The 22,492-nt window shown below is 38.5% G+C and overlaps 5 protein-coding genes and 1 pseudogene across 8 annotated transcripts in view; 2 read left to right on the top strand and 4 right to left on the bottom strand.

Moving 5' to 3' along the window:
- Positions 1 to 2,225: 2,225 nt before the first annotated feature.
- On the bottom strand, positions 2,226 to 6,921 carry LOC145491814 (F-box only protein 3-like). The gene is made up of 3 exons (XM_081471086.1): positions 6,517 to 6,921; positions 5,569 to 6,131; positions 2,226 to 4,758 (listed from the first exon to the last, which is right to left on the bottom strand). Exons 1-3 carry the CDS (start codon positions 6,911 to 6,913, stop codon positions 4,426 to 4,428), a joined length of 1,293 nt encoding a protein of 430 aa, XP_081327212.1. The 5' UTR covers positions 6,914 to 6,921; the 3' UTR covers positions 2,226 to 4,425.
- Positions 6,922 to 6,930: 9 nt separating this feature from the next.
- Positions 6,931 to 9,151, top strand: LOC145491811 (uncharacterized; annotated as a pseudogene).
- A 641-nt stretch (positions 9,152 to 9,792) lies between these two features.
- On the bottom strand, positions 9,793 to 10,353 carry LOC145492802 (uncharacterized). Its single transcript, XM_081472184.1, has one exon. The coding sequence runs from the start codon at positions 10,351 to 10,353 to the stop codon at positions 9,793 to 9,795; it is 561 nt and encodes a 186-aa protein (XP_081328310.1).
- Positions 10,354 to 10,402: 49 nt separating this feature from the next.
- LOC145492801 (uncharacterized) lies at positions 10,403 to 11,952 on the bottom strand. The gene is given in 3 exon segments (XM_081472183.1): positions 10,403 to 10,495; positions 10,498 to 11,087; positions 11,487 to 11,952. Coding segments are annotated over 3 exon segments (984 nt in total). The 5' UTR covers positions 11,788 to 11,952.
- Positions 11,953 to 12,046: 94 nt separating this feature from the next.
- Positions 12,047 to 21,789, top strand: LOC145491810 (uncharacterized). Of its 4 annotated transcripts, none has more exons than XM_081471079.1 (8): positions 12,054 to 12,200; positions 13,226 to 14,159; positions 14,552 to 14,817; positions 14,999 to 15,149; positions 15,535 to 15,631; positions 16,500 to 16,809; positions 17,394 to 17,729; positions 20,478 to 21,789. In XM_081471079.1, the coding sequence occupies exons 2-8, from the start codon at positions 13,255 to 13,257 to the stop codon at positions 20,795 to 20,797; spliced, it is 2,385 nt and encodes a 794-aa protein (XP_081327205.1). In that variant the 5' UTR covers positions 12,054 to 12,200; positions 13,226 to 13,254; the 3' UTR covers positions 20,798 to 21,789. The 4 variants fall into 4 exon arrangements, 3 of the variants coding, with proteins under 3 accessions (XP_081327205.1, XP_081327204.1, XP_081327203.1); XM_081471078.1 differs by having other exon boundaries at positions 12,054 to 12,210; XR_014049893.1 differs by lacking the exon at positions 20,478 to 21,789 and adding an exon at positions 19,738 to 20,471 and having other exon boundaries at positions 12,047 to 14,159; positions 17,394 to 17,957.
- Positions 21,790 to 21,831: 42 nt separating this feature from the next.
- The window catches only part of LOC145491809 (SID1 transmembrane family member 1-like), a 21,497-nt gene continuing 20,836 nt past the window's right edge, over positions 21,832 to 22,492 (bottom strand). Inside the window, exon 27 of the mRNA XM_081471076.1 lies at positions 21,832 to 22,492. This exon is cut by the window's right edge and continues 792 nt beyond it. The gene's annotated coding sequence lies outside the window, so the exon portion shown is untranslated.

Genomic DNA, 22,492 nt, shown 5'->3' with positions numbered 1-22,492 from the left:
AGCGAAGAAGAAATGAGGAAGTTAAAAACTGTACAATAGGCTTGTCTTTGTGAAATTAGACTGGTTTTCCAGAAATACAAATCATGATAATTATATGAATACTCAAGTCATACACTGTGTCATCTATTGTATTGCTGTTTGCCTTGTCATCAAGTTTATTTGAGGCCATCTGGTAAGGTGTAAGTTTAGGAAAGAAAAATTGGCTGAAATTTCCTTATTCTAACAAATGACCATACAAGCAGCATTTGAACAATCAACATACACAGAAATAAGCATTAATACTCTGTATTTTTAGCTACCTTTGTAGTTTTTTGTATTTCTGGAAAAAAGATAACCCTGACATTTAAGTAGGTCTAGAGTCAGGATTACCAATGATCAAGTGTGACTGAGGTTATAGTAAGTAGATGAAGCTTGTCAGTAATTTCTGACAAGACCTTAATCATCAGCACACAGGACTTCTTAAAAAGTCCAAACAGATTATTCTGGAGGGGAGGCACTTGCATTTGATGCATTCTGCATAACAGACTAAGACCTTGAAGCTCTAAACACGAAACTTAGAATTGTTTGTGACAATCGTTGTGTGTATTTGTGTTGTTATTCACTTGTCACTGTATTACACAAATACACCATTCTAGCATGGGTTTGTACAAGAGTTAGTTTACTGTTTGAGCTTGAAGGTCTGTTTTGTTGTATCCTCTCTCCTATGTGAGCAAGTAGAACTAAATGCAGTTTCTTGCATCCCTGTAATCAATAAGCATAGTGTAATCTGTTTCATTTCATCTACATCTAAGAAATGAATTTATTTTGTTCTGACAGTAGTACTTATATCATCAAGTTAATGCAAATAACATCTGCATTGTACTAGAATGTTAGAATTGTAGTTCCATTTTACATGGATTATTTTGTCATCAGGCGTGCTTGTAGGTGTTACTCACCGAGAGCGTAAGGAGAACAGTGTTTGTGCTCCAAGGTGCTAGCTCACACAACATTTTTGTAGGGTGCATTTCCAAGCTGCAGCTTTTACTGATGGGTTATTAATTTTTGTCAACAACTCTTTCGATCTAGCTTTGTTGGAAATCTGCCTTACTGAAGTGATCATGTAGTCAGCACCTAATGTATTTCAATTCAAATGTGTTTAAAGTAACGTGTTACATAGTTTAGTCTGTTAGGCACTTGTAGACCTATTGCAAGTGATGTATTTGTCGTTATGACCTTTGTCCTAAAGTCTTGTTGGCTAAGCTTTATCCTCAAAAGGGCTGGTGTTGTGCTTGAATATTTTTGAGGAAAAACTTTATTTCTTGAAAAGATCTTCAGCATCTCACAAGTGAGACATGTATGTTACTAATTCACAGATTATTTTGCAAAGGTTAATCAAGTGGTCTTGCATGTGTTTCATATTTTGCACATAATTTGTGCTTAAAAGTGTCTTATTCTTTTTCAGTAATATTGAAATTACTTCAGTCTGTGTTTGTTTATGTGTTCATTGGTTTTATTGTTGTTTCAGCTTAGTGACCCTTCAGCTGGGATAGTATTTTTCAGTTTAGTGCTCGCAGAACAGTGTGACTTCTCTTTGGGCAAAGCATTAGTATCAGGCAGGAACAATGTTGATCTGTGAAATTATTGCTTTTGTTTTGTGTCTAGTGATGAGGCTGCCCATATATTTTCCAGTTCAACATTATTTCACCAATATTAGTTTGTCACACTGTTCAATGAGCAATGATTTACAAGATAAGAATGTCAAGTAATCTTTCACCCAAATCACTTCTGAAGCAAATGCTGGAAGAACGGTTTCTTAACTGTTCTTTGTAAATGAGAAAAACCAGACAATCGTTCTTTGGTGAGCATTATGGATGTTGCTAATACTTGATCTGGGTGAGAGATTACTTTGTAGGAAAAGTTTAAAAAAGATACACTCATTTGGTTTCATGCTTAATTGTCAACATGGATTATAGAGAAACCAAACATTTCAAAGTAGTTTAACCCCATGCAAGTTTTTGAGGACTTGTGGACTTGAGTTTTGAGGAGTTTTTGATTCATTGTGTATTGACAACTTGTCATGGAGGTTAAATATATGACGACTTTATATGGCACCAAAAAATAAATTATCACAAAACCGTGGTTATAGGAATACGAAGTTCCAAATGTCCTAATTTTAAGCAAACCCACTGTTAACCAGTAATTTAGAGTAATGTACTTGTAGTTATTCCGTATGCTTAGCAATAGTGTCAGTCAGGGTTAGTTATTTTCTACATTTGGATATTAGATTAAGGTTTTACTTTAAAAGTTTCTTAAGGGTGTGAAGTAATCAAGTGGGTTAAATTGTCAAATAACTGATTTTGTTATGGTGTCAATAAAGTCTGAGAAAGTGTAGACAACTCGTGGTCTCGATCTTTTGTCTGGTCTCCTTGTTTCTTACTGGGAGGTGAATTAAACTGGCCGGAGAAAAATGTGGATCCTCCAATGAGCATAACACTCCCAAAGGGGAATCTTTGTTTACAATAAAAATTGTATCATTTGCATGAATGCCTCAGTGTCTGATCGAACTGAAAAATGATCAATTTTGTGTGGATTTTGAGGCCTGTGCAATGAATACTTTTTAGTGTGGCCCAGGTTCCTGCACAGCAAAAACTGCTGAAAACAAATGTGCAAGGGGAGCCAGGGAGAAGAAGACTGGAGCAAGTGCTTTCTACTATCCTGGCCTGTGTTTTACTTTCCGTTTTTTAAAAAACTATTGCACAACCTATTGCCCACCAAAAAAATTCATGGACAACCTAAAGGTGGGAGGAAAATTCATGCCCCAGAGAATTGCCCCCCACCCCCCTTCAAAAAAACAATGGCCTGTCCGTAATAGCAAAATATATATATTTGTATAGAACTTCATTGTCCAGTTGTCACCATAACGAAGAATGATAACGAGAGTGGTATATTGTACATGAGAAATAACTTTCTCCTTAAATGCTCTACTATTTCTTTTGAGATTTTATCACTTGCTGAGATAACATAAGGTGAATGTTGAGCTTAAGGGTAAAGTCAGTTTATAGCTTTCTCTGTTTTCCTGTGTTACGAAGCAACTAGGAATATTTCTTCTCACCCCTGGATGGGATGCTAGTTGATAGACCCTATTCAGAATAGCTGCCATGAAGGTTTTTCCTTTATAAATATGCCAATTAGCCACAGAGTCTGCCAGGTGGCAAACACTGGTCCGGAAAATGGCAATTCTAGGAAAATCGACTTGTTCCAATAGTGAAACATTTGAGCCAAAAATTAATTTGTTTTGAGAACCAAATAATTATAATTGTGGAATGTTTATTTCAGTATAATTTTATGGTTACACATTATCCTAACATAGGCTAATTAATAACCAATAGCCTCCATTTGGCACGTAAATATGCTCGGATGTTTGTCCGTGGACATTATCTGTTCTGAGGAGTGAACAGGTTTCCGAGAGCACAGCTTTGAGGAACAGATAGTATCCAAGGACAAATATCCGAGCATATTCTTGTGCCAAATGCAGACTATTATGTCTATTATCCTTTATATATTTTTTGCAACATGTGTGGTTTTAAAAATTGGGGAATTCCCTAATTTTAGCTGGGAAATATTTGGTCATGTGACTTGTTTAGACCAATCACGCACAAGCAAAAATATTTGATGGATTATAGTAATTAATATTCAGAAAAGTGCAGTACCAGATACATCTGCCATGATGGGATAAGTATTAAAACATAAGACAACACCATAAACATTCTGCCAAAAATTATGAAAATCTTGAGGCTCTGTCACTCATTTTTAGGGAATTTCAGTTCTTACCAACTGGTCATAGAATTAGTAATAAGTGAAAATCACAACGGCTCAAACCACAGAAGAACTCAAAAGCCAAAAAGGGACATGAACTGGACAAAATGAAGACTAATTATTAAAACAGATTGCATTAGCCTTGGTAAACTTGGAAAAACATCTGCTCAACATTTTCAAGTCAAATTGCATAAAAGTGTTAATGTTTTCATGTTCAGAAATCACCCCTATTTGATGTATGGAGGGGATTTTGCCAATGAAAGACTGCTGTTAAGCCAATTTGAAGTTTTTAAACTCATAGTTGACAAACATAACCAGAATTACCTAAAATGCTGTTACCTAGCCCTTTAAATCAACCACATGTTATAAATAAATATTTACAAAAAAACTGACCTAGAGCAGTTTCCAATTGAGTGTGGAAAGTAATTAAGTGAAAGGCAATTACTTTGGATTTGGTTTTGGTTTTACTATGGTTTGAGATTGGCTGAGTTGTTTAACTGGTAAGTAACTGATTTTGTTTTGGTTTGACAACACTCAATTGAAAACTCTCCTAACATCTACATGTATTAGCAGGTTCATTATGCTAAATTTTATGTTTCATACATTGATATTTACACAATCATTCACTCCTTAATCAGAGCCAGAACTGCTGCATTCTTCCTCAAACTTGCCCTCACTCAAGTTTGACAACCTCTTTTCTGCAATTACAAAAGGAAGGCTCTTGAAATTCATTGGTGGTATCTCCACATGAAAGCTGCCCTTTTTGTTGAGGTACTGAAATTCATAATGTCCCTTCATGGTTCCAGTAGGTGTAGAAAATGTTGTGCAACTGATGTACTCATGGAGGGCCCCTGGGGTCATCACTGGAAATTCACCAACCACACCATCACCATGTACCTCTTCATTAACTCCGTTTTCATCCGTGATGTACCAGTGACGTGTTGTCAGCCGGCATTTGTTCATCTGAAACATAGAATCATGGTTCCTAAATCCATGATGAAGTGCAATTTTTTTGCAGTCAAAACTACCAGTATAAAGTACAGTACTTCCAGTTACAACAATCTTGTCCCCAGAACCCACAGCTGTTTGGTCAGCGGTAACCGAATGCATGATGCTCTGAGCAAAATCGAAAACTGGAGCCAGAAAATGCTTGTGCTGGTTTGATTGTGTGCATGCATAATTTCAAGTACAATAACAGTTTCTGAACATGCGTAGAGAGAATAACCACTGTGACTAATGGTGGTTGGTTTACCTTCTGGTTTCAACACTTATAATGTGTTCAATAACTTAATTCCATTCTTCAAATCAATTTTTCTTCTCTTGAAAAATGAAATGAATACTTTCTTACTCAAACCACAATTTGATTCAAAAGTTGACTGTTGCTGTGATTAATGCCTGGCTTGATGCCACAAGTATGTCAGGCATTCATTCAAATTTGCAAAATTTGAGCTTAACAGCTACACATGTAGAAATATCACATAAGGTATTTTCAGGATTTCTGTGCATCACTCGTTTTTTACCCCTTTTAAAAACTGCTGGAGCAGATGAAAACTTCTCATTTTGCTACACTGAAGAGATTTCAAAAGGCTAGGAGGAAAGACAATCAAGAACAAAAAAAAAAATTCAGGTGACCCAGTTTTCCTTTTTATGCAAATTAAAGGTACTTTGAAATAACATGCCTGGAAATAACATGCCTGGAAATGAAACCAGTTAGAGGTAGTGGCTGCGGTGGTACAATGAAAGAAAACTACATATTTAACAGATATCACCTACCAAGGAGCCTTCTGCATCCATAGAAATTGATATGCGATAAGTGAAGAAGAACAAAGGTGGTTTCACACTGCTTAGTTCTGGCAGAAATGCAGTAGTTGTTTTAACTGTGATGCCCCTGGTAGTCATGGAGCCAGAAAACAGGAACTTGTAAATTTCCCTGTCAATTACTGGGTAGCAGTTCCCAGACAACTGATCCGCATATTTACAGAGCCACGAAGCAAAATTGGTCCCACCCAGGAAATGATGCATTCTCATTGGACAGACATCATAATTTCCATAACTGCGATCAGGACTTGGCCAAAAGATTTCTCCTGGATTATGTCCCTCTTCATTCGTCAATGCCATGAATTGTCCATTTCCAGTATTCAAACAGAAGGAAATGGGAATGCAATTCCGTAGTCCGTCCCTTCGCTGAAGACCATTTGCAGCAACATGGAGTTCCAGAAGAGACTCACTTTGATGGTGATTGGATATTGACATGGAGCCAAAGAGTCCTGCACTGACGAGTTGCTGTCCATTATGGATACGTATTGAACATCTGAGATCAGTTGGAAGTCTACAACCTGTTGAAGTAGTTATATATAAGCTTAATGCTTTTGTGTTGGCCTTTTGTTACAACTCATTGTTAGTTTCACAGCAAGTTGAAACATTAAGTTTAGAAGGATAGAATTACTCACTAATTTAAATTCTCTTCTCAGGAGACTTGAAAGGATTGGTGCTTTTTAATACAGTTAAGAAACCTGGGAGTGGGGTTGATTGGATCGTGAAATCGAGGATCTGATCATGTCAATAAAGACCCAATTCTCCCTAAGGGGCTTATAGGAAATGTATGACAAACAGTAAGGAGATATTATATTCTGATCGTGGGACTTGGCAGTGCAGGAATGGTTTTAACACCGCGTTGATTTCACTTGCACTTTATGCGCTTACGTAATTAAAATGTCTCACCAGTAAGCTTCTTTGATTCGGTTTCAGTAATCTCCTCCTCTGTTAATCCTTCGTTCAAAGTATCGTAGATATGGGGGCAGTGAAGCTTTGTAAATTCTTCAATGAAGTTCCAAGCCCTTTTAATGGAAGCATAACACGATTCGTATCGCCCCCAGTTCGCTTTCCACTCGGAGAACAACTGTTTCCAGTTCTTTCCCGGCGGACATTCCTCCACTAGCCAAACTTCTTTACACCACGTTTTCCAAGCAGGAAGGCAAAAGGCAACTTGATTGAACCGACTGCAAACCTGGCAGCACCTTGCCAGGTCTTCTCTATCCAAGAAGGAGAAAATATTCACCAAATCAATAACAGGCAGGGACGAAAAGCATATATTCTTAGCCGCCATTTCAGCCGCCATGTTTTTTGATAAATAGCCCTTTTTACAGTTCCCGGCGCCATCTTGGAATAGCAACCGCGCAAACACCACATCGAGGCTAACGTTGACCCGGGAAACACAAACAAAGAGAAATCACAGCTGTTTTGCTCGCGCGTTCCTCTCTGTAGCTATTTTCTTCGATCAAAATGGTCATAAAGTACAAAGACAAGGAAATTACGACCCTTGAAGATATACAGAAACTCTCAGTGAAAGATCTGAGGGATATTTTGAAGAGTAATTCGGAAAGAGCCGGCGGAATAAAGGCGGACTTGGTGCTGAAAGTGTACGCTTTGCTTATGCGGAACGTAACAACGCCGGCTGATAACGCCCAGGAAAGTGTGGAAATCACTGGCGACTTCAAATACGACGAAATCCTAAAACAAATCTCCGCTCTTGGATGGTCTACTGACTTGCGTCAGCTTCCAGAACTGAACTTTATTCAGCTGTACGATTACCTTGTCGTGTCTACACGCAAGTACCGCCACATTGTGCTAAAAGGCACAAACTACAAGAAGCTGAAAAGTTACCAATTTTTCTTCGAAGGCAACGTAAAACGGCTGGAAAGCAAAGCTTATCAAGGCAAGACCTATGTTAAGGCCAGCGTTCTTCCTTCAATGAAGAAGAATTCGTATAGAGTTTTAGTGGAGTTCTCACCTCAGTGTGACATTTTGCGAGCAGCGTGCACGTGTCCGGCTGGACTTGGCAGACTCGGCAAAGGCAAATGCAACCACGTAGGAGGCGTACTGTTTGCTATCGAAGACTTCACAAGGAGAGGATTGCAAAAACACGCTGAACCATTGTCGTGCACGTCACGGCTGTCTGTATGGGTTGTGCCACGCAACCAAAGTGTCGCAGCAAAGCCACTAGACCAGGTCTTGATTAGAAAGATACGATTCGGCAAGAAAAACATTCGTCTGCAACCCAAGATCATAAAATTTGACCCAAGAGCGCCAAATCAGCGAACAATAGAGGAAGAGAGTTTCAAAACCTTCAGTGAAAGTCTTCAGAATTGTCTCCCTGCTAGCTCATTCTTCTTGTTTCACGACATCAAGTCAAACTGTCTAGAGGCGTCTGACCCCGAAGAGCAAGAGGAGGAGCCAGAGGGTGTGCCCTTTACAGATAGTTATGATATAGCTACCAAGCACTTTAAATCTATGGTCGATGAACACATCTCTAACTTAACTATCACCCAGGAAGAGATCCAGGAAACAGAAAGATTGACACGTGGACAAAACCAAAACAATCTTTGGTTTGAAAAAAGGAAAACTCTCTTGACAGCCTCAAATTTTGGAAAAGCTGCCAAGACTAAAGTGGAACCCTCAAATAAAGTAAAATCAATTCTCTATTCAAACTTCACAACAGATGCTGTTCAATATGGCATTGAAAGTGAACCAAAGGCAGTGAACTTATATATTAGGGAAATGCGAACAGCCGGGATTGATGTCACAGTGGAGGAAGTTGGGCTACTGGTGTCTAAGGACAAACCATACCTAGGAGCCAGCATAGACAGAATTGTCACCTTCACGCACACACAGGAAAAATGGGGAATGGAAATTTAATCCCCCTTAAGCAAAGCTGGCATGACTATTGAAGAGGCATGCAAAAATAAAACCTTTTTTCTGGAGAAACTTTCTGATGGAACTGTAAGGCTTAAAAGAAATCATGACTACTATAATCAAATTCAAGGGCAGCTCTACTGTTCCAACTTGGATCTGAAAGGTATTATTCTCACAGTGTACTTTGGAGAGGACAGGCCACTCTTTCTGGAGAAGATCTGCTTAGCCAATACTTGGTCCAGTGACTTTCTGCCCAAGATTGACTTCTTCTACAGAAGGGCACTTTACCCTGAGCTTCTTACCAAACGAGTACAACGGGGAAAGATTCTCTACCTGCATGGTGGCTGGCTGGCCTATGGCCAATATCACTGCACAAGGGCTGGCTTGAAAATGAAATTTCAGAGACAAGCATAAGCTAAAGTTTGATGTATTACTGGGCAGTAAATTTATTAATTTATTACTACCATCATTACTATTTCATTTATGTTAAAATGAAAAGTCAATGTTACCCAAAAATTCACTTATGATGTAAATACATGGCAGTGCAGGGATGAATTTGCACTTGCACAGTCTCTCTGTTATTCTCTATCTGTATTTTCACAGAATACAGTTGAATTAAGTTGAAAGTAGGATTATTTTGAATTTCCCATGGTGGGTGACATCAGGTTATAATAATTATTGATTTTTTTGGCTTTTCTGCATGAATACACCCATTTATTAATACTCACTCCCTATACATTCTCCCAAGGAGTACATGTACCTGGGCAAGAAGGGCAGGGGGGGGGGGGGGGTTACAAAGACAAAAAAGAAAGAAATGTATGAAGCATAATTAACATTTCAAGAGGGGTGGGGGTGCTGATGTTTTTCTTGGAACTACTATTAAATTTTAGACAATTAGATTATATTACAATTAGATGATTATTATTATTATTATTATTATTATTATTATTATTATTATTATTATTAAGTAAGAACTACATGTTGTAATTTGTTATTAGGTGATGATTTGGCAGTGTGTTCAAATAAATATTAACCTTCTATTCATCCACTGTACACTGCCACAACATTGAATTGATGCTTACCATCCTTCTTAAATTCTGCTTTGATTAATAATGGTAAAAGGACTTTGTGTAAGCCAATTCTGTCTGTAATCATACTGATACCTGTGATTTAAACAAAGTTAATCAGACTTTTGCTATGCTACTGTCTGTATGATTACAGACAAAACTGGACTTCACATAGACAATTACCATTATTAGCCAAAGCTATAACAAAATTCTTCAATCTGGATAGTCACAATACAAACTAGGAATTTGGTTTGGCAGGTTGTAGTAAAGGAGGAAGAAAGTTTGTTAACAGCCCACATACTGTTGCAATCTGTGTTGCATATGGGCTTAATGTGTTTGGGAGGTTACCGTCTAAAATATGATAAGTTTTAATTCTACCAATTGCCTGCTCCACATGTATTCGCACAGAGGCAATGTTCATAGTTTCTTCTGTCTCAGCTGCAGTCATTTGATCCCGTCCTCCTAAAAATGGTGGCATATTGACGGTGACACCATCAGGCACAATGTCCTTTATGTCAAAACCACGGTCAACCATAACATTGTCACCACTATCTAATAAATCAAGCACTCCACTTTCGCGGGTAATTTGTTTATCGGATACACGTCCACCCCAGAGGTCAGAAAGAAACGTGACTTGGCCATTTGGCGTAACTCCAACAAGAAGCTTCCAAGTATTATGGTGTTTATAATCGGACCAAGTTTCAGACTGTGCGATCATTGCAGACGGCCGCTGAATAAAAATCTCGGTACAGTCCAAAATGATTCTGGTTGTAGAAAATTCTGCAAACTCTGCTGGCATGTTTTTGCGTACCAACTCTTGGGTAGGGAAAGGGAAAATACTCTGAAGCTCAAAGTACAACAGATTTATCCAGGTAATGCAAATCCTTGAAACAAGGCTGATGCTTATACCAAATCTGTCAGCCAGATCCTGAACAAATAGGCCAGCCTTCAGTCGCATTAATACCAACAGAAATTCATCGAGAAATGTTAATTTCCTGGAGGGTCCAGGCTTTTTCCGATTTTCATCTTCTTGATAAGGCTGACTCTCTTTCACAAACTGCTCTCCTTTCCAGTACTGCATCTTCCCCAGTTTTGGCTCAATAAACTTATAGAAATTGATCAGTGCCTGATATGATGGAAAGCCAGTGTAAAATAAAATCGCTGAATCATCATCCTTTATTTTGTCTAGGGAAAATTGCCGCCCTAGCAAAAGCTCATTTTCATTTTTCACTTTGGTCAACTCTTCTTCACAATCACCTAGCTTTAGTTCCAATAATGTAATCTTCTGTTGCAGCTCTGTAATAATATCAACATCAGGAGATCCTGCTGATTCCAGATTATCTGTACATGAGGTTGAACCTTGTTCAGTGGCAGCTGAAACTGTTTCAAGTGGTACATGCATATTGAGTGACCCTTCCATGGAATCTGACACATCCATTTCCTCTGTAGAAACAGTTCTGCTTTGCATTCGTTTAGCAGGAGCTTTTCGTGAAGTTTTCTTTGAAGTCCATTCAAACTGGGATGGCTCGGCACCTTAAAATAAAAATGAAGGTTATCATCAAAAATAAAAACCTGTAAAAATAATGGCAATATAAATGATACAGTGCCGATGAACTCAGTGAAAGGATAATTTCAATTATGAATAATATCAACTATAATAATTGGCTTCAGTTTATTTACAGAACACATTCATACATTGAAGGTACAACAAACAGCCCAGTTTATATTCACTGCTATACAATACTGTAACTTTAAAACTATAATATTTCAGGATCTTTCATGTGAACAGTAAACATCATTATTCAAAAGCTTTACAGTCTTCTCGTCAAATTAAACTTTGCAAAGACAAGTACGAATGAAAAAATTAAGCCAAATGTAGGAGTAATGAAATATGATATTTTGTTATGGGCTTGCATGTATTTTATTACAAACCTGTCTTTAAGTAACAGCGGCCTCCCAGTTTTCGTAAAATGTCTTCTTGTCGAAAATGTTCTGAGCAAACTACAGTCGCACCAGTCACCTTAAACCCGTCCTTTCCATGCTGCCTCTTTATAAGGTTGCACCATCGATTTCTGCGCTTGGGGTCAGTTGGAAACTGGAAGAAATGATGACCTGCGAATAGGCCTCTGTCATCATAATAACTGTTGTTGCAGCCAAACACAGCGCAATGTTTTCCTCTTTTCTTCTTCGAAGTCGACGGAGGAGTATCTAGGTTATTATTTCCGTTGTTCATTATCCAAAAAACTTCGAACACACGCGAACGAAAGCGAATAAAAGCGAAGAAAGGCGTCGTTTCCTGTACAAATTACACCAAATGCAACATACGACTCAACGTTAGCCTCGATGTGGTGTTTGCGCGGTTGCTATTCCAAGATGGCGCCGGGAACTGTGAAAAGGGCTATTGAGCCCCAGTCTTCCAAAGGACGTTGAAATATTTATCTATGGGTAGGGTGAGATGGGAGAAGTACGCGACAGAAGTTTCGCCCATCTCACCCCACCAAGTTTCTTGCTTGCTTCCGTGTAAGCTGAACAGCTGCCATTCCTAGTCAAGACCGTTCGAAGAATGAATATATTTAGGTTTCTTCCGCCAATACTTGACCATTACAGTTGATGACCGCTAATCAAGAGTATTCAACGTGAATTCCCGTAACTGCAGGTATCTATCAGTGATATTTTCGGCATGATTCAGAATAGATTGCGTTGTTAATAATGAACGAGTCACTCAAATTTTTAAGCTCACCTCAGTTTCCTTACTTAAAAGGCTTACGTTCTTAAGTCTTTACTATTTGGGCAACAAAGACCACGCTTTATTCTTGTGGTTTAAGTTAATAAAACAAATAATAGAATTTTGAAACAACTATTTGCCGTATCATGCAGAAGAATGAAAAAAAGTTTAAAGTGCATTTATTTCTTGAATGATGTGATCGCAAGGCCACCAGTAGGTAACTTAGGTTTTCAATGGTTATCGACATTCCATTTTACATTAAATTTTCAACGTGGAGAATTTAACTTAGATTTTATTGGTTGTTCTGTAGCAGCAATACAGTTATGCTGTAATTAGAACTGTGGCAGATGTAATATGAAAAAAAATCCATAACTAAATAAGTGGGTAAAAATTTATTTTGTAAAAGATACTGAATTAAGATACCCAACGCGAAATTTGAGTTTTGATACATGTTTGTTCCGTGTCCTCCAGCTGTTATGGTAATTTACATGATGTGTCGTGTAACTTACAATTATTTAGCTGTCAAATAATAGACAAAAAAGTGTTGACCCTTGTGTGTTTTATTCAACAACCGTGACAGAGCAAGGTGAAATACCAAGTCTCTTTCTTTGTACCTTGACTGATTCTTTTTGACATTATTTTAAAATGCTAGGGTACACTTTTTTATCAATCCTATAAGAGTCCCTGCCAAAGGTTTCTATCCAAAAAGAAAGACTTCTCTAGAAAATTTTTATCCCCATAAGGTGCCAAAATTGCTAATTTCGAATCAAAAAAGATTCATATACCCCCTGTTACTAATTAAATATGTATAATTTAATACTCTGAGAGTATAGGGATGCTTTAAGGCACTTCACCATCATTCTTGAGACATTTGAGACAATAAGACTGTGCCAATCCCTTTGGAAATTTAGATCAGACTAAAGCTTGTTAGAATTTGTACTTTCAGGATCAAATGTAAGTTAAAGAATCAACATTATGATGTCATTGAGTAATATCTACAAACCTGAAGCAAACAAATTTTCTCATCTTGGAAGTGAAGATGATGATGATTCTGATGAGCTGGATGATGAAATTGACGACAGCTACAACAAAGCATTGCACAGTCCTACAAGAAATGTTCAGAAACCGTTGATGGCACCAAACAGGACCACAAAAATAAGAAGAGCGCACTCTAAGCCATGGTGTACAACCAGGGCCTGTTTTGTCTGCTTTGTCTGGCTTGCATTCTTTTCTATTTGTGTCTCTGGCCTTGTACTTCTCATTCTGCGAGCAGTTGATTCAGTGGATTCAAAAACAAATGATCCAAATACTCACTTTGTCAAGAAAGTTTTATTGGATAACCAACAGACATCCTTCAATGATGAGAGCAATTTTGCTCCCTGTGATGAACTTTATGCTACAAAGGTGTGGCACACAACAATGTCTAAACTAATGACCGAAACGGCTGTGCGACTTAATGATGTCAATGAAGATGGTGTTGATGACCTCATGGTAGGGTTTTCAACTGGCGTTGATGGGTACAATGCACCTAAAATCTCTTGTGATCTATATTTTAATGGCACTTATCCATGCTATGGTGGGCTTTTGGCTCTTGATGGTAAAACTGGCAGAGAAATATGGAGGCATTATACCATGCATGAAATCTACTCAGTAAACTGTAACGGTGATTTGGATGTGGATGGTGTACGAGACTGCTTGATTTCAGGAAGGGCAGGAGTCTTCCAAGCTGTTAGTGGCAAGAAAGGACAGCTTATTTGGAATTTTGGACCACAGGAATCTAGGGATACTAACATGAATTTGTACACAGCACAGTTTATCAGAGATCTTAATGGTGATGGGGTGATGGAAGTTTTAGTCACACATGGGGGAGACCCTTTGGCGTAAGTCTTGTCTGTAATTTTTTCCTTGTTTATACCTTGTGGTCAAAAGTAGGTTTTAGAATATTGAGCTGCCAACAGTTTTCAAGGGAACATTCAGAAAATTGATCTACAGAGTGCAAAACTTGAATCATGTGAAAATTGTTTAAAAGTTTGTGGATCATTTGCACACACAAGATTTCTAGTGAATTTCGCTTTATTTTGTGTGTTTGTGAATTTCATGGGGTTTCACAGATTTGAAAGTTGCGGCTCCGCAACTGCACAAAATATCAGAAGCCCTGTCTATGAGGTGATAGTTCATGAGGCCGATCACCTCATAGAAATCTCGAGCTTATAATCTAATTGTTAAATATTAACATTATCACCATTCTTTTTTAAAATTTTTGTTAAATTAGGGAACCAAATAGCCCTCATCGTCTGGTTGGACGTCTTTTGATATTTTCTGGCAAAACTGGACAGGTGCTAAGATGGTCAAACACTCCGGATGAGAGGGAAACTTACTTTTCTCCTGTCATATACATGAAGAAGGATTCTACAGAGCTTGTGCTTTTTGGAACTGGAGGAGAGACACACCCAGGAGGACTGTGGGTTGTCTCTCTCATGGATTTATTTCATGGTCTGATAGAGAACTCCAAACTCATTTACAAAGATGACTATAAAGGTATGAGCTAGAGTAAGCTTACAGCAAGGGAGTCAGAATTATTGTGTACTAAATATTCCAGAATATAGTTATACCTCCCCCAGAATGTTATTTGGTCTAAGCTTCCCCCTCCTCCCCCTTACCCTTTGTTTTATCTGCAGCATTGTATATGTCACTAAATATTTTGTTGTTGTTGTTGTAGGAGTAATGAATCCACCCATTCTTGTGGATTTGAACAAAGATGGAACTGTCGACATTACTATGGCAATGTATAACACAACAATCATTGCTTTTGATGGAGAAACTTATGAGAGACTCTGGGATTTTGTTTTCCCATCGAGTGAATCTTACTCGTAAGTACTCCAGTTATGATCAAAAAAATTAAATTCAAAATCTGATTCTACAGACTCAGTCAAATGCTAGCTTTTGCCTTGTGGCATCAAAAATTGATGGCATTGTCAAGTACTGTCCTTCGTTTTCCAAACTTCTATGAGGATCAACATGTACGGTGTCAAAACTTCAAATGTTATTGGAATTGTAAGTTACATAAGTTAACATACAAGAATATTTGTTTGAGCCTTTTTGTGTATATGCACATGACATAGAGATTGCTGACTAAATGCAATAGTTACAGTAGTTTAAATTATTTTTTGTCCCTGTATTTTAACATGGTGGAGGCTCATACAATGTACGCAAATGTAGGTTTTGACAAGCTCTTCTTATGTTTTTTCTCATCAGGGTCCCAGCAGCAGGTTTCTTCAATAAAGACAACACACCTGACTTTCTTGTCAGATACAATTATGGAACAGGATTTCCAGTTTATTTCTACTCAAATGTGAGTTTGTTTTTACATGCATAGTAATTTGAATGCATTGCTACTACACCACAGACAAGTGATACCACCATGACTTTAATTTCAAGGATTATTAACCCTCAACTTACTGAATTGTCATTTTATTCCAAAATTGGCTTCCATTAGCAGAACTGCATTCCATTTCTCTGTGAATTGGAAGCAAGGTGCATTTGTCTCACCTCCAGTTTTTGCAAGGAATAATTTTGCTTTTTCCCGCTTCTCATTCAACAGTCTTAGGGAAAAGAGTGATAACATGTACTCATATGAGTGTGATAATGTCCATTCCTCAATTAGGCAGTGAACTGAGTTTTACTTAAAAATGATTGATCCTCAATGTTACAAGGAAATGTGTAGACTTGCCCACAAGTTGAGGTGCAAAATCTTAGCTCAAAGTGAGAAAAATGTCTGTGGCACTCAACACTCAAGTGCGAGAACCTCAAAGAAGAGGAGTACACTGGTAAGCTTGGCTTTGTGCCTGGGCTGCCTGCTACAAGTGTATCTTCAATAGACTGCAAGTCTTGTCAGATACAATTAGCCTATGGCTGATGGAGCTACCCTGCCTAAATAAAGATGCCTTGAGTTGAACTGACTTGACTTGACGAGTAGTGCATCCTTCGCTAGTCTGTCTTGCATGATGCGAATGAAAACTGCAAGGAAAAAAATGGCTGCGCAAAATCCTAGGGGCCAGAAGCACTCTTCTCGCCCCAAGGATTTCACGAGGCCAATATTTTATTTACAGTCACGCTTAATAGACTAATGGAAAGAGGGGTTACTCTTAGGCTCCTCGTATTCTAGTGTAGCAATTATGCTGTAGATGATCTTTTGTTTACCTGTCAATTTTGGTTGACAGGTGACAGTGATTGATGGCAAAACAGGCAAACCACTGGTTAAACCCTTTGTCAAGTCATCGTCAATGGCCAATACATCACCATTGTCCGTCAGCATGCAGGGACTTGGTAATGATCTGTTTATCTACTGGATATCAGACTGTATTGGACATGAAGGAGATGGTACAAGATTCGAGTTTGTTGAAGGGACTAATGTACATGAGCAGAGTCGTGCTGACACTTGCAAGCTTCGTTACAATGCCAAGAGCTTCAGCAAGCTTTATGTTACAAATCATGATATTGGCTTCCCTGGAAAAGAAATTTATTATTCAGGTGACACAATGAAGTTTTTATATTCTAATCACACTGAAGCGATTATAAAATATTTTGTAATTAATCCTAATAAGCACAAACAGCATCAGAAGGGGGCATCTCGTTTATTAGCTTTTATTAATACAGCTTACAGCGAGCGTTACATCATCATATAGAAAATACAGCGGTAAGTGACCCAAAAATTATAAGGCAAGGTTGAAAGAGATGCCTTCTAGTGGCCTTTGCATAACTTACAAAATCTTAAAATTACAATATTTAGAGAGGAAGCCACATCAGCCTTAATTGGTTTTCATGAACGTCCTCTATCCTGGTCGAACTGGAATTTTAAAATGTTGGTTTTTCGGGAGGGAGGAAAACTGGAGTGTCTGAAAAAAGAAGAAAAAACCTCAGAGCAAGGCGAGAACTAGCAAGAAACTCGACCCATATTGCTGGGAGGCGAGTGCTGTTACTACCACGCCATCCCTGTTTACCAATATTCCTGTATCTAGACCTCACCCTTGGTTAATAATTACTTTATCTGAAACAGGATATAAAAGTACAAAAAGTTATAGCTACTTTAATAAGCAATTTGTTTTATCTCACAGAGGACTATCAGGATATAGAGCGTGAGGTTACAGGGGAGCAACCAAGTGGTTCTGACAAAAATACAAACAGCAGCGGTGCTGAAAAAGCCGCTAGCGAAAATTCCAGCGCGAACTCACGAGAAAGAAGACACGTAGGTGCACCGGACCATGGCGGATATCAGAGGCTGATGGCAACAGGCAGTGTGGTGATGTCACTAGGAGAAGAAAACAACACAGGACCTGCTGACTCTATTGATGTGGTGTTCACTACATACTGGCAGTACCCAGCCAAAGTTAGGGTTATACTGCCTGAGGATAAGGCTTGTATTGAGAATTACAGAAACCTCAGCAAATCAGGTAATGTTTGCTGAAGATTGTATAACCCAAACCAGGAGCCAATGACTAAGAGAGTGTGCAACTCCCATACTAAGCCTATGTCACGGCATTTTTACACACCGGTCTATTTTAAGGCTTCTTTTCCCGCCAAATAAGTGAGTTCCGGTCTGCATGAGCGCGCATCGGTGAAGAAAAAATGGCGTCCTCAGGTGGTTTTTCGTTTTAATCTGCCGGTAAATAAATATTAAAGTGCACCTAACCCCCCAATTTTTTTTTTTCGCTAAAACGAATCTAGGCTCTATTTGAAGCATTTGGGCGAAGAAATTTTTGAATTTGGTTGAATCCTCGATTTTCTATGCCCTTTCAAAGTCGCGCTTGAAGTGTTTCACGACCGCGTTTTAGGGAGTCTGGGGCGGCGGTTCCTGATGACGTCTACCCAGGAACCAAACACAACGGCGCCTCAGTCAGCTCTCTGTATTTGCTGGAGAAAATGGAAAACAAAACTAATCGTTCCGATGTATTTTGGGACTAAAACGTCCAAGCTTTGTCTCAGAATCATTTTGCTTCGTCACTGGAGTCAGAGTTAAGTTTCGATTTGGAAGACACCAAAATAAACTTCGATCGAGCACGTTCGACGACTGTGAACTCACTGCTTAGAGCTTTGAGAGCAATTTACAATATTTCAAGCAACGAAGGGGAAGACTTCTTTGCCGACGAGCTGCTTGTATATTAGGAATGGAAAGCTAGATACGAAGTGGAGGAGCAGGCAAACGAAAAGCAGGAAAGAAAACTCAAGAACTGCTTTGGATGGTAATTTCGTCAACTAAACATAAGATTCCCACTTGTGTTTATAGCCCGTTTACATTTGTCCTTAGCGAGAATGTATTTTGTCAAGGTTTGATTGTTCTGTTAAATCCAGTTTGTGTTTTACTTTATAAGAGCGACGTACGTGTTGCAGTTTTCGAGACTTCATGACCTCCAAAACATTGGCTTCGATCGATTGAAAATCGCACTGTTTGGACCTGTATTTTTGAAGCTGCGAGAACAAGGTGCAAGGAAACATTTCATACAATTACCGATTTCACATTGTCACACGTTTTAAGTCGTAACTCCAAATAACCAATGTAAATTGTTCTCAAAGTTTGCAGTGAAATTCGTCGGATAAGCGAAAAGGATGTGTTCCCTAAGCGGTCCGCAGATAATGTTCCGCGGTCATATTTTCGACGCTATTGCACAGAATCTCTGTCGCACTGCTGATTTCCAAACCTTCGAAAAACTCTGTGAGTCTAACAATTTTGTTATGATGTAATTCTAAAGGATTAATTTTCTACTTTTATCTAAATCGAAAGAGAAATAAGTGCTGGTTAGCGGCGTACAGTTGCGACCTATTTACATATCAGGTAATACGCTTCTTGATCATGATCGGATCACACAACTTTGCCGGTTATGTTATAAATACTGCGGGATTGTAAGATATAGGTTTTCGGTAGTATTTCTAAAAATTTCTGGTTAGCTTTAAGCAGAAAATTTATGAAAATAGCGTTCGAAAGTCTGCGGAACAAATTCCAGTGAGAATTCTTTAATGGTTCTCACAGATTCAGTTCGCTTGTTTCGGTTCGACAAAATCAACCGTCGTTTACGTCTTTATTGTACCATTAGCCGATCATCGTCAGTAAATTGTACAGTATATCTTTCTTTAAATCTGGAATATTACTGCAACAGCCGATAGCACCTCTGGAAGGCATTTCTGCGCACTTTTCGAATGTGTATTGCACAATCCTGAAGGAAATCAGAGGACGTGAGATATCGAACCTTCCTGGGTAGACGTCACAAGAGCCGCTGGACCCATTTTCCTCAAACTCGGTCGTGAAACAAAATGGCGGTATTTTGGAGCTATTTTCGAGATTTCGTCGGGGCACAGAAAATCGAGGATTTCACGGAATCCAAAAATGTTTTCGCAGAACTATTTCAAATAACAAGTACATTCGTTTTAGCGAAAAAAAAATTTTGGGGTTGGGTGCACTTTAAGTTCATGCTTGTGATTGGTCATTGAGGTTCTTGCGGGGATCTGAATTCGCAGTAAATTAAAACTAAAAATAGATCGGTCTGTGAAAACGCCGTTGCAGGAATATGGGGTGATTGCCCGCACCTAGTGATGGGCTCCTGCCCAAAGGTAATTTAGAGCTATACACGCCTTACTGTTGCCGCTTGGAAGAGTTTCCGATCAATAGTGTACATTGGTTTGGCCAAGAGCGGTTGAAGGGGAAGCTAATTGATTATTCCCAAGGTAATCTCTCACAAGTTATTTTTAGACATGGTATCCAGTTCTTCCGCGGATTTGTGTTACCACGCGCGATGCGTGAATATTTTTCGTGAAGGATGAAAGCGCGTGGAAAGCCACTTTGGCAGTCCACGTGAGCAAAACACGCATCGCAAGATTTGCTAAATCAAGAGAAATTTTCGAAACCGAGAATGATTTTGATGTAACTTGAGTGATTACGTTGGGAATAAAGTATGTATGAAGAATTAACTCTCTTAACCTGCCTCCTCGTTTGCGATATATTTCATTCAACTTTCTGCTAAGTTCCTTGTGATTGTAACAATCAAAGTTTTATGGCATTTTTCTACTTTCTCCTTATGTTACCTTGCTTGGCTTTCTCGTTGAACTTTCCTGCATACTAAATGAGTCGCTTGTCCTTTTTCAGGTCATTCTCGTTTTTACGTTACATGTTAAAGTAAGCTTCTACTTATGTGCTTCGTCATTTACAGGGAAATTTAACAATGTGGTGGATGAGGACAAGAATGAACAGCTTGGAATATACGACGCTGGAGATTCCGCTGTCAATGAATGCCTCAAGAAAAAACAGCAAGCCAACAAGGATGGAATATTTATCAGTCAGTCAGACTACGATATCTACAAAGTACATTTCGGAAGTCTGACTGTGTATCGATTCTCTCTCAAGTGCAAGTGTAGTAATCTTCCTTCGTCTAAACGCTGCAGCAAGTTCCTACCAATGTCCCAACAAGGGTGGGGTGGTTACATGGGGACCCTCACTAATGGCTTTTTTGTCCCTAGAAAAGGGACCTAAACAAGACGGCCCGCTGTAGAAGGGGCTGGGCATTGCCCTGGATTCCCGCCACAAGATGTCAAGTAACTATAGACTTTTTCAACCACCGTTACTGATTAAATTGGTTTACGTGTGTAATATTTCTTGGGATAAATTTCAGTGAAAGTCATATAAGTTAAAAAATCATTTTAGTTCTTGAGTTAACAAAAGATACTACAAATTTAAGTTATAAATAAGAAGCTGGTTTAGGTACCGTGAAAAAAAAAAGATAGTGTAACTAACGTTCTTACTCCAGAGTATTTTTATATGTAAATTGCGAAGGAGAGGGTTGCATTGGTTACTCTTGCGCTCTTACAGAGTGTTTTATTACACAAAACAATTGTAATTCTTCCTGATTGTTAGTAGAAATAACTCATTTTTATCTCGTTATCTTTCACAATTCACCATTTTTTCGGAGAAATTATTCAGACAGGCTACGCTGTAAATCTGGTGTTGAAATCATTATCATGTATGTAAATAACAACCCAGTTTGGAGTTAACCAAACCGCTGACTAACTAGAGTAAAGACTCATTTGTGCAGTGTAAGTCTCAATCTGATGTAAACTATTCACAAAATACTGCCACGAAAGTGATGAAGTGTAAGATGAAACAATATGCGGCTGTCAATAGTTCACGCTCTCACTGGTATTTGCGAATATGTTACTTCATATCGAGACCAGCTCGAAGTCTGTTTCGTCAGCGGTCCAACCTGGTTTCCAGGGACTCTCATCTTCCCCCCTGGGAACGAGGTTGTCAGCGGTCTGTGTTACGGTAACTTGAAACTCAGGACAGGTTGGTATTTGAGAAGAAAAATAACATTAAATTAATTAGCGTTGTGAGAGTTCAGTATATTAAAATGGGTATCTTTTACAATATATTCAAGTGTAAGTTGCAATCTCTACTCACCGCAAAAACTAAAAAGATGTTTGCAGTATGTTTTTCATTGAAAGTATTTTTGTCAAACCGTTTAATCGGAGGCCATTTCATTTCAATGAATAATTGCCTCACATACTATCAATGTAATCATTAAATTTTCATTCGTCTATTGAACAATCAAACATTTTATGAAAATATAAATATAGTCTTATTTCGTGCTTGAACTGAACTATCAAAACGATAAACTATTTGTTATAACATGTTCATCTACGTTGAAAACACGTCAAAGGATCAGGTCTCTGGACTAAAATTGGCCAAAAACGTGCCTACTCAAATGTTTATAATAAACTACCGTTCCCAACCTTCTAAAGGGCAGTATCAATAATCAAAGGCTTTCACTGACGATTTCGAATAATAATAAACAAGGATCACTTACACTACCAACTGAAAAAGTCCTTTAAGCTACCCGACTGCTCAGAATTTATAGGAACGGAGCTAAAGGAAATTTCGACGGCAACGCCACTAATGCAATCTCGAGTTGCTTCTGAAGTCTTCGTTTCTTGCTGGACAAACTTGACAAACGAGCAACTTTCGAGAGTTCATTTTTGTCAGCTAGGCGTACGCAATTCTGGGGTCGTTCGCTTCCCAATCGCTGGTCAAGAGAGAACGACTGTGGGTGCGTGGTTATGACGATCGCAAAACAAAAGATTCAATGGCTCTGAAAGTTGCGTTATAAATCTTTGCACATTTCTTAGCCGTCCTCTGCAAAACAACGTGAAAGGATCAGGTCCTGCGTATTTT

The sequence above is a fragment of the Orbicella franksi genome, chromosome 7 (genome assembly GCF_964199315.1).
Source record: "Orbicella franksi chromosome 7, jaOrbFran1.1, whole genome shotgun sequence".
Taxonomy (NCBI): Eukaryota; Metazoa; Cnidaria; class Anthozoa; order Scleractinia; family Merulinidae; genus Orbicella; species Orbicella franksi.
Note: the sequence above shows the minus strand (reverse complement) of the source record. Positions and strands in the feature narration are given on the sequence as shown.

Excerpts from the sequence above, each read along its gene's own strand:
- LOC145491814 (XM_081471086.1), bottom strand. The coding sequence starts at position 6,913 with ATGGCGGCTGAAATGGCGGCTAAGAATATATGCTTTTCGTCCCTGCCT. Across the intron at positions 6,132-6,516 it reads CGAATCAAAGAAGCTTACTG|GTTGTAGACTTCCAACTGAT; the intron begins GTGAGACATTTT and ends CTACTTCAACAG. Across the intron at positions 4,759-5,568 it reads TGGATGCAGAAGGCTCCTTG|ATGAACAAATGCCGGCTGAC; the intron begins GTAGGTGATATC and ends TCTATGTTTCAG.
- LOC145492802 (XM_081472184.1), bottom strand. The coding sequence starts at position 10,353 with ATGCCAGCAGAGTTTGCAGAATTTTCTACAACCAGAATCATTTTGGAC.
- LOC145491810 (XM_081471079.1), top strand. The coding sequence starts at position 13,255 with ATGATGTCATTGAGTAATATCTACAAACCTGAAGCAAACAAATTTTCT. Across the intron at positions 15,150-15,534 it reads CCATCGAGTGAATCTTACTC|GGTCCCAGCAGCAGGTTTCT; the intron begins GTAAGTACTCCA and ends TTTTCTCATCAG. Across the intron at positions 15,632-16,499 it reads CAGTTTATTTCTACTCAAAT|GTGACAGTGATTGATGGCAA; the intron begins GTGAGTTTGTTT and ends TTTGGTTGACAG.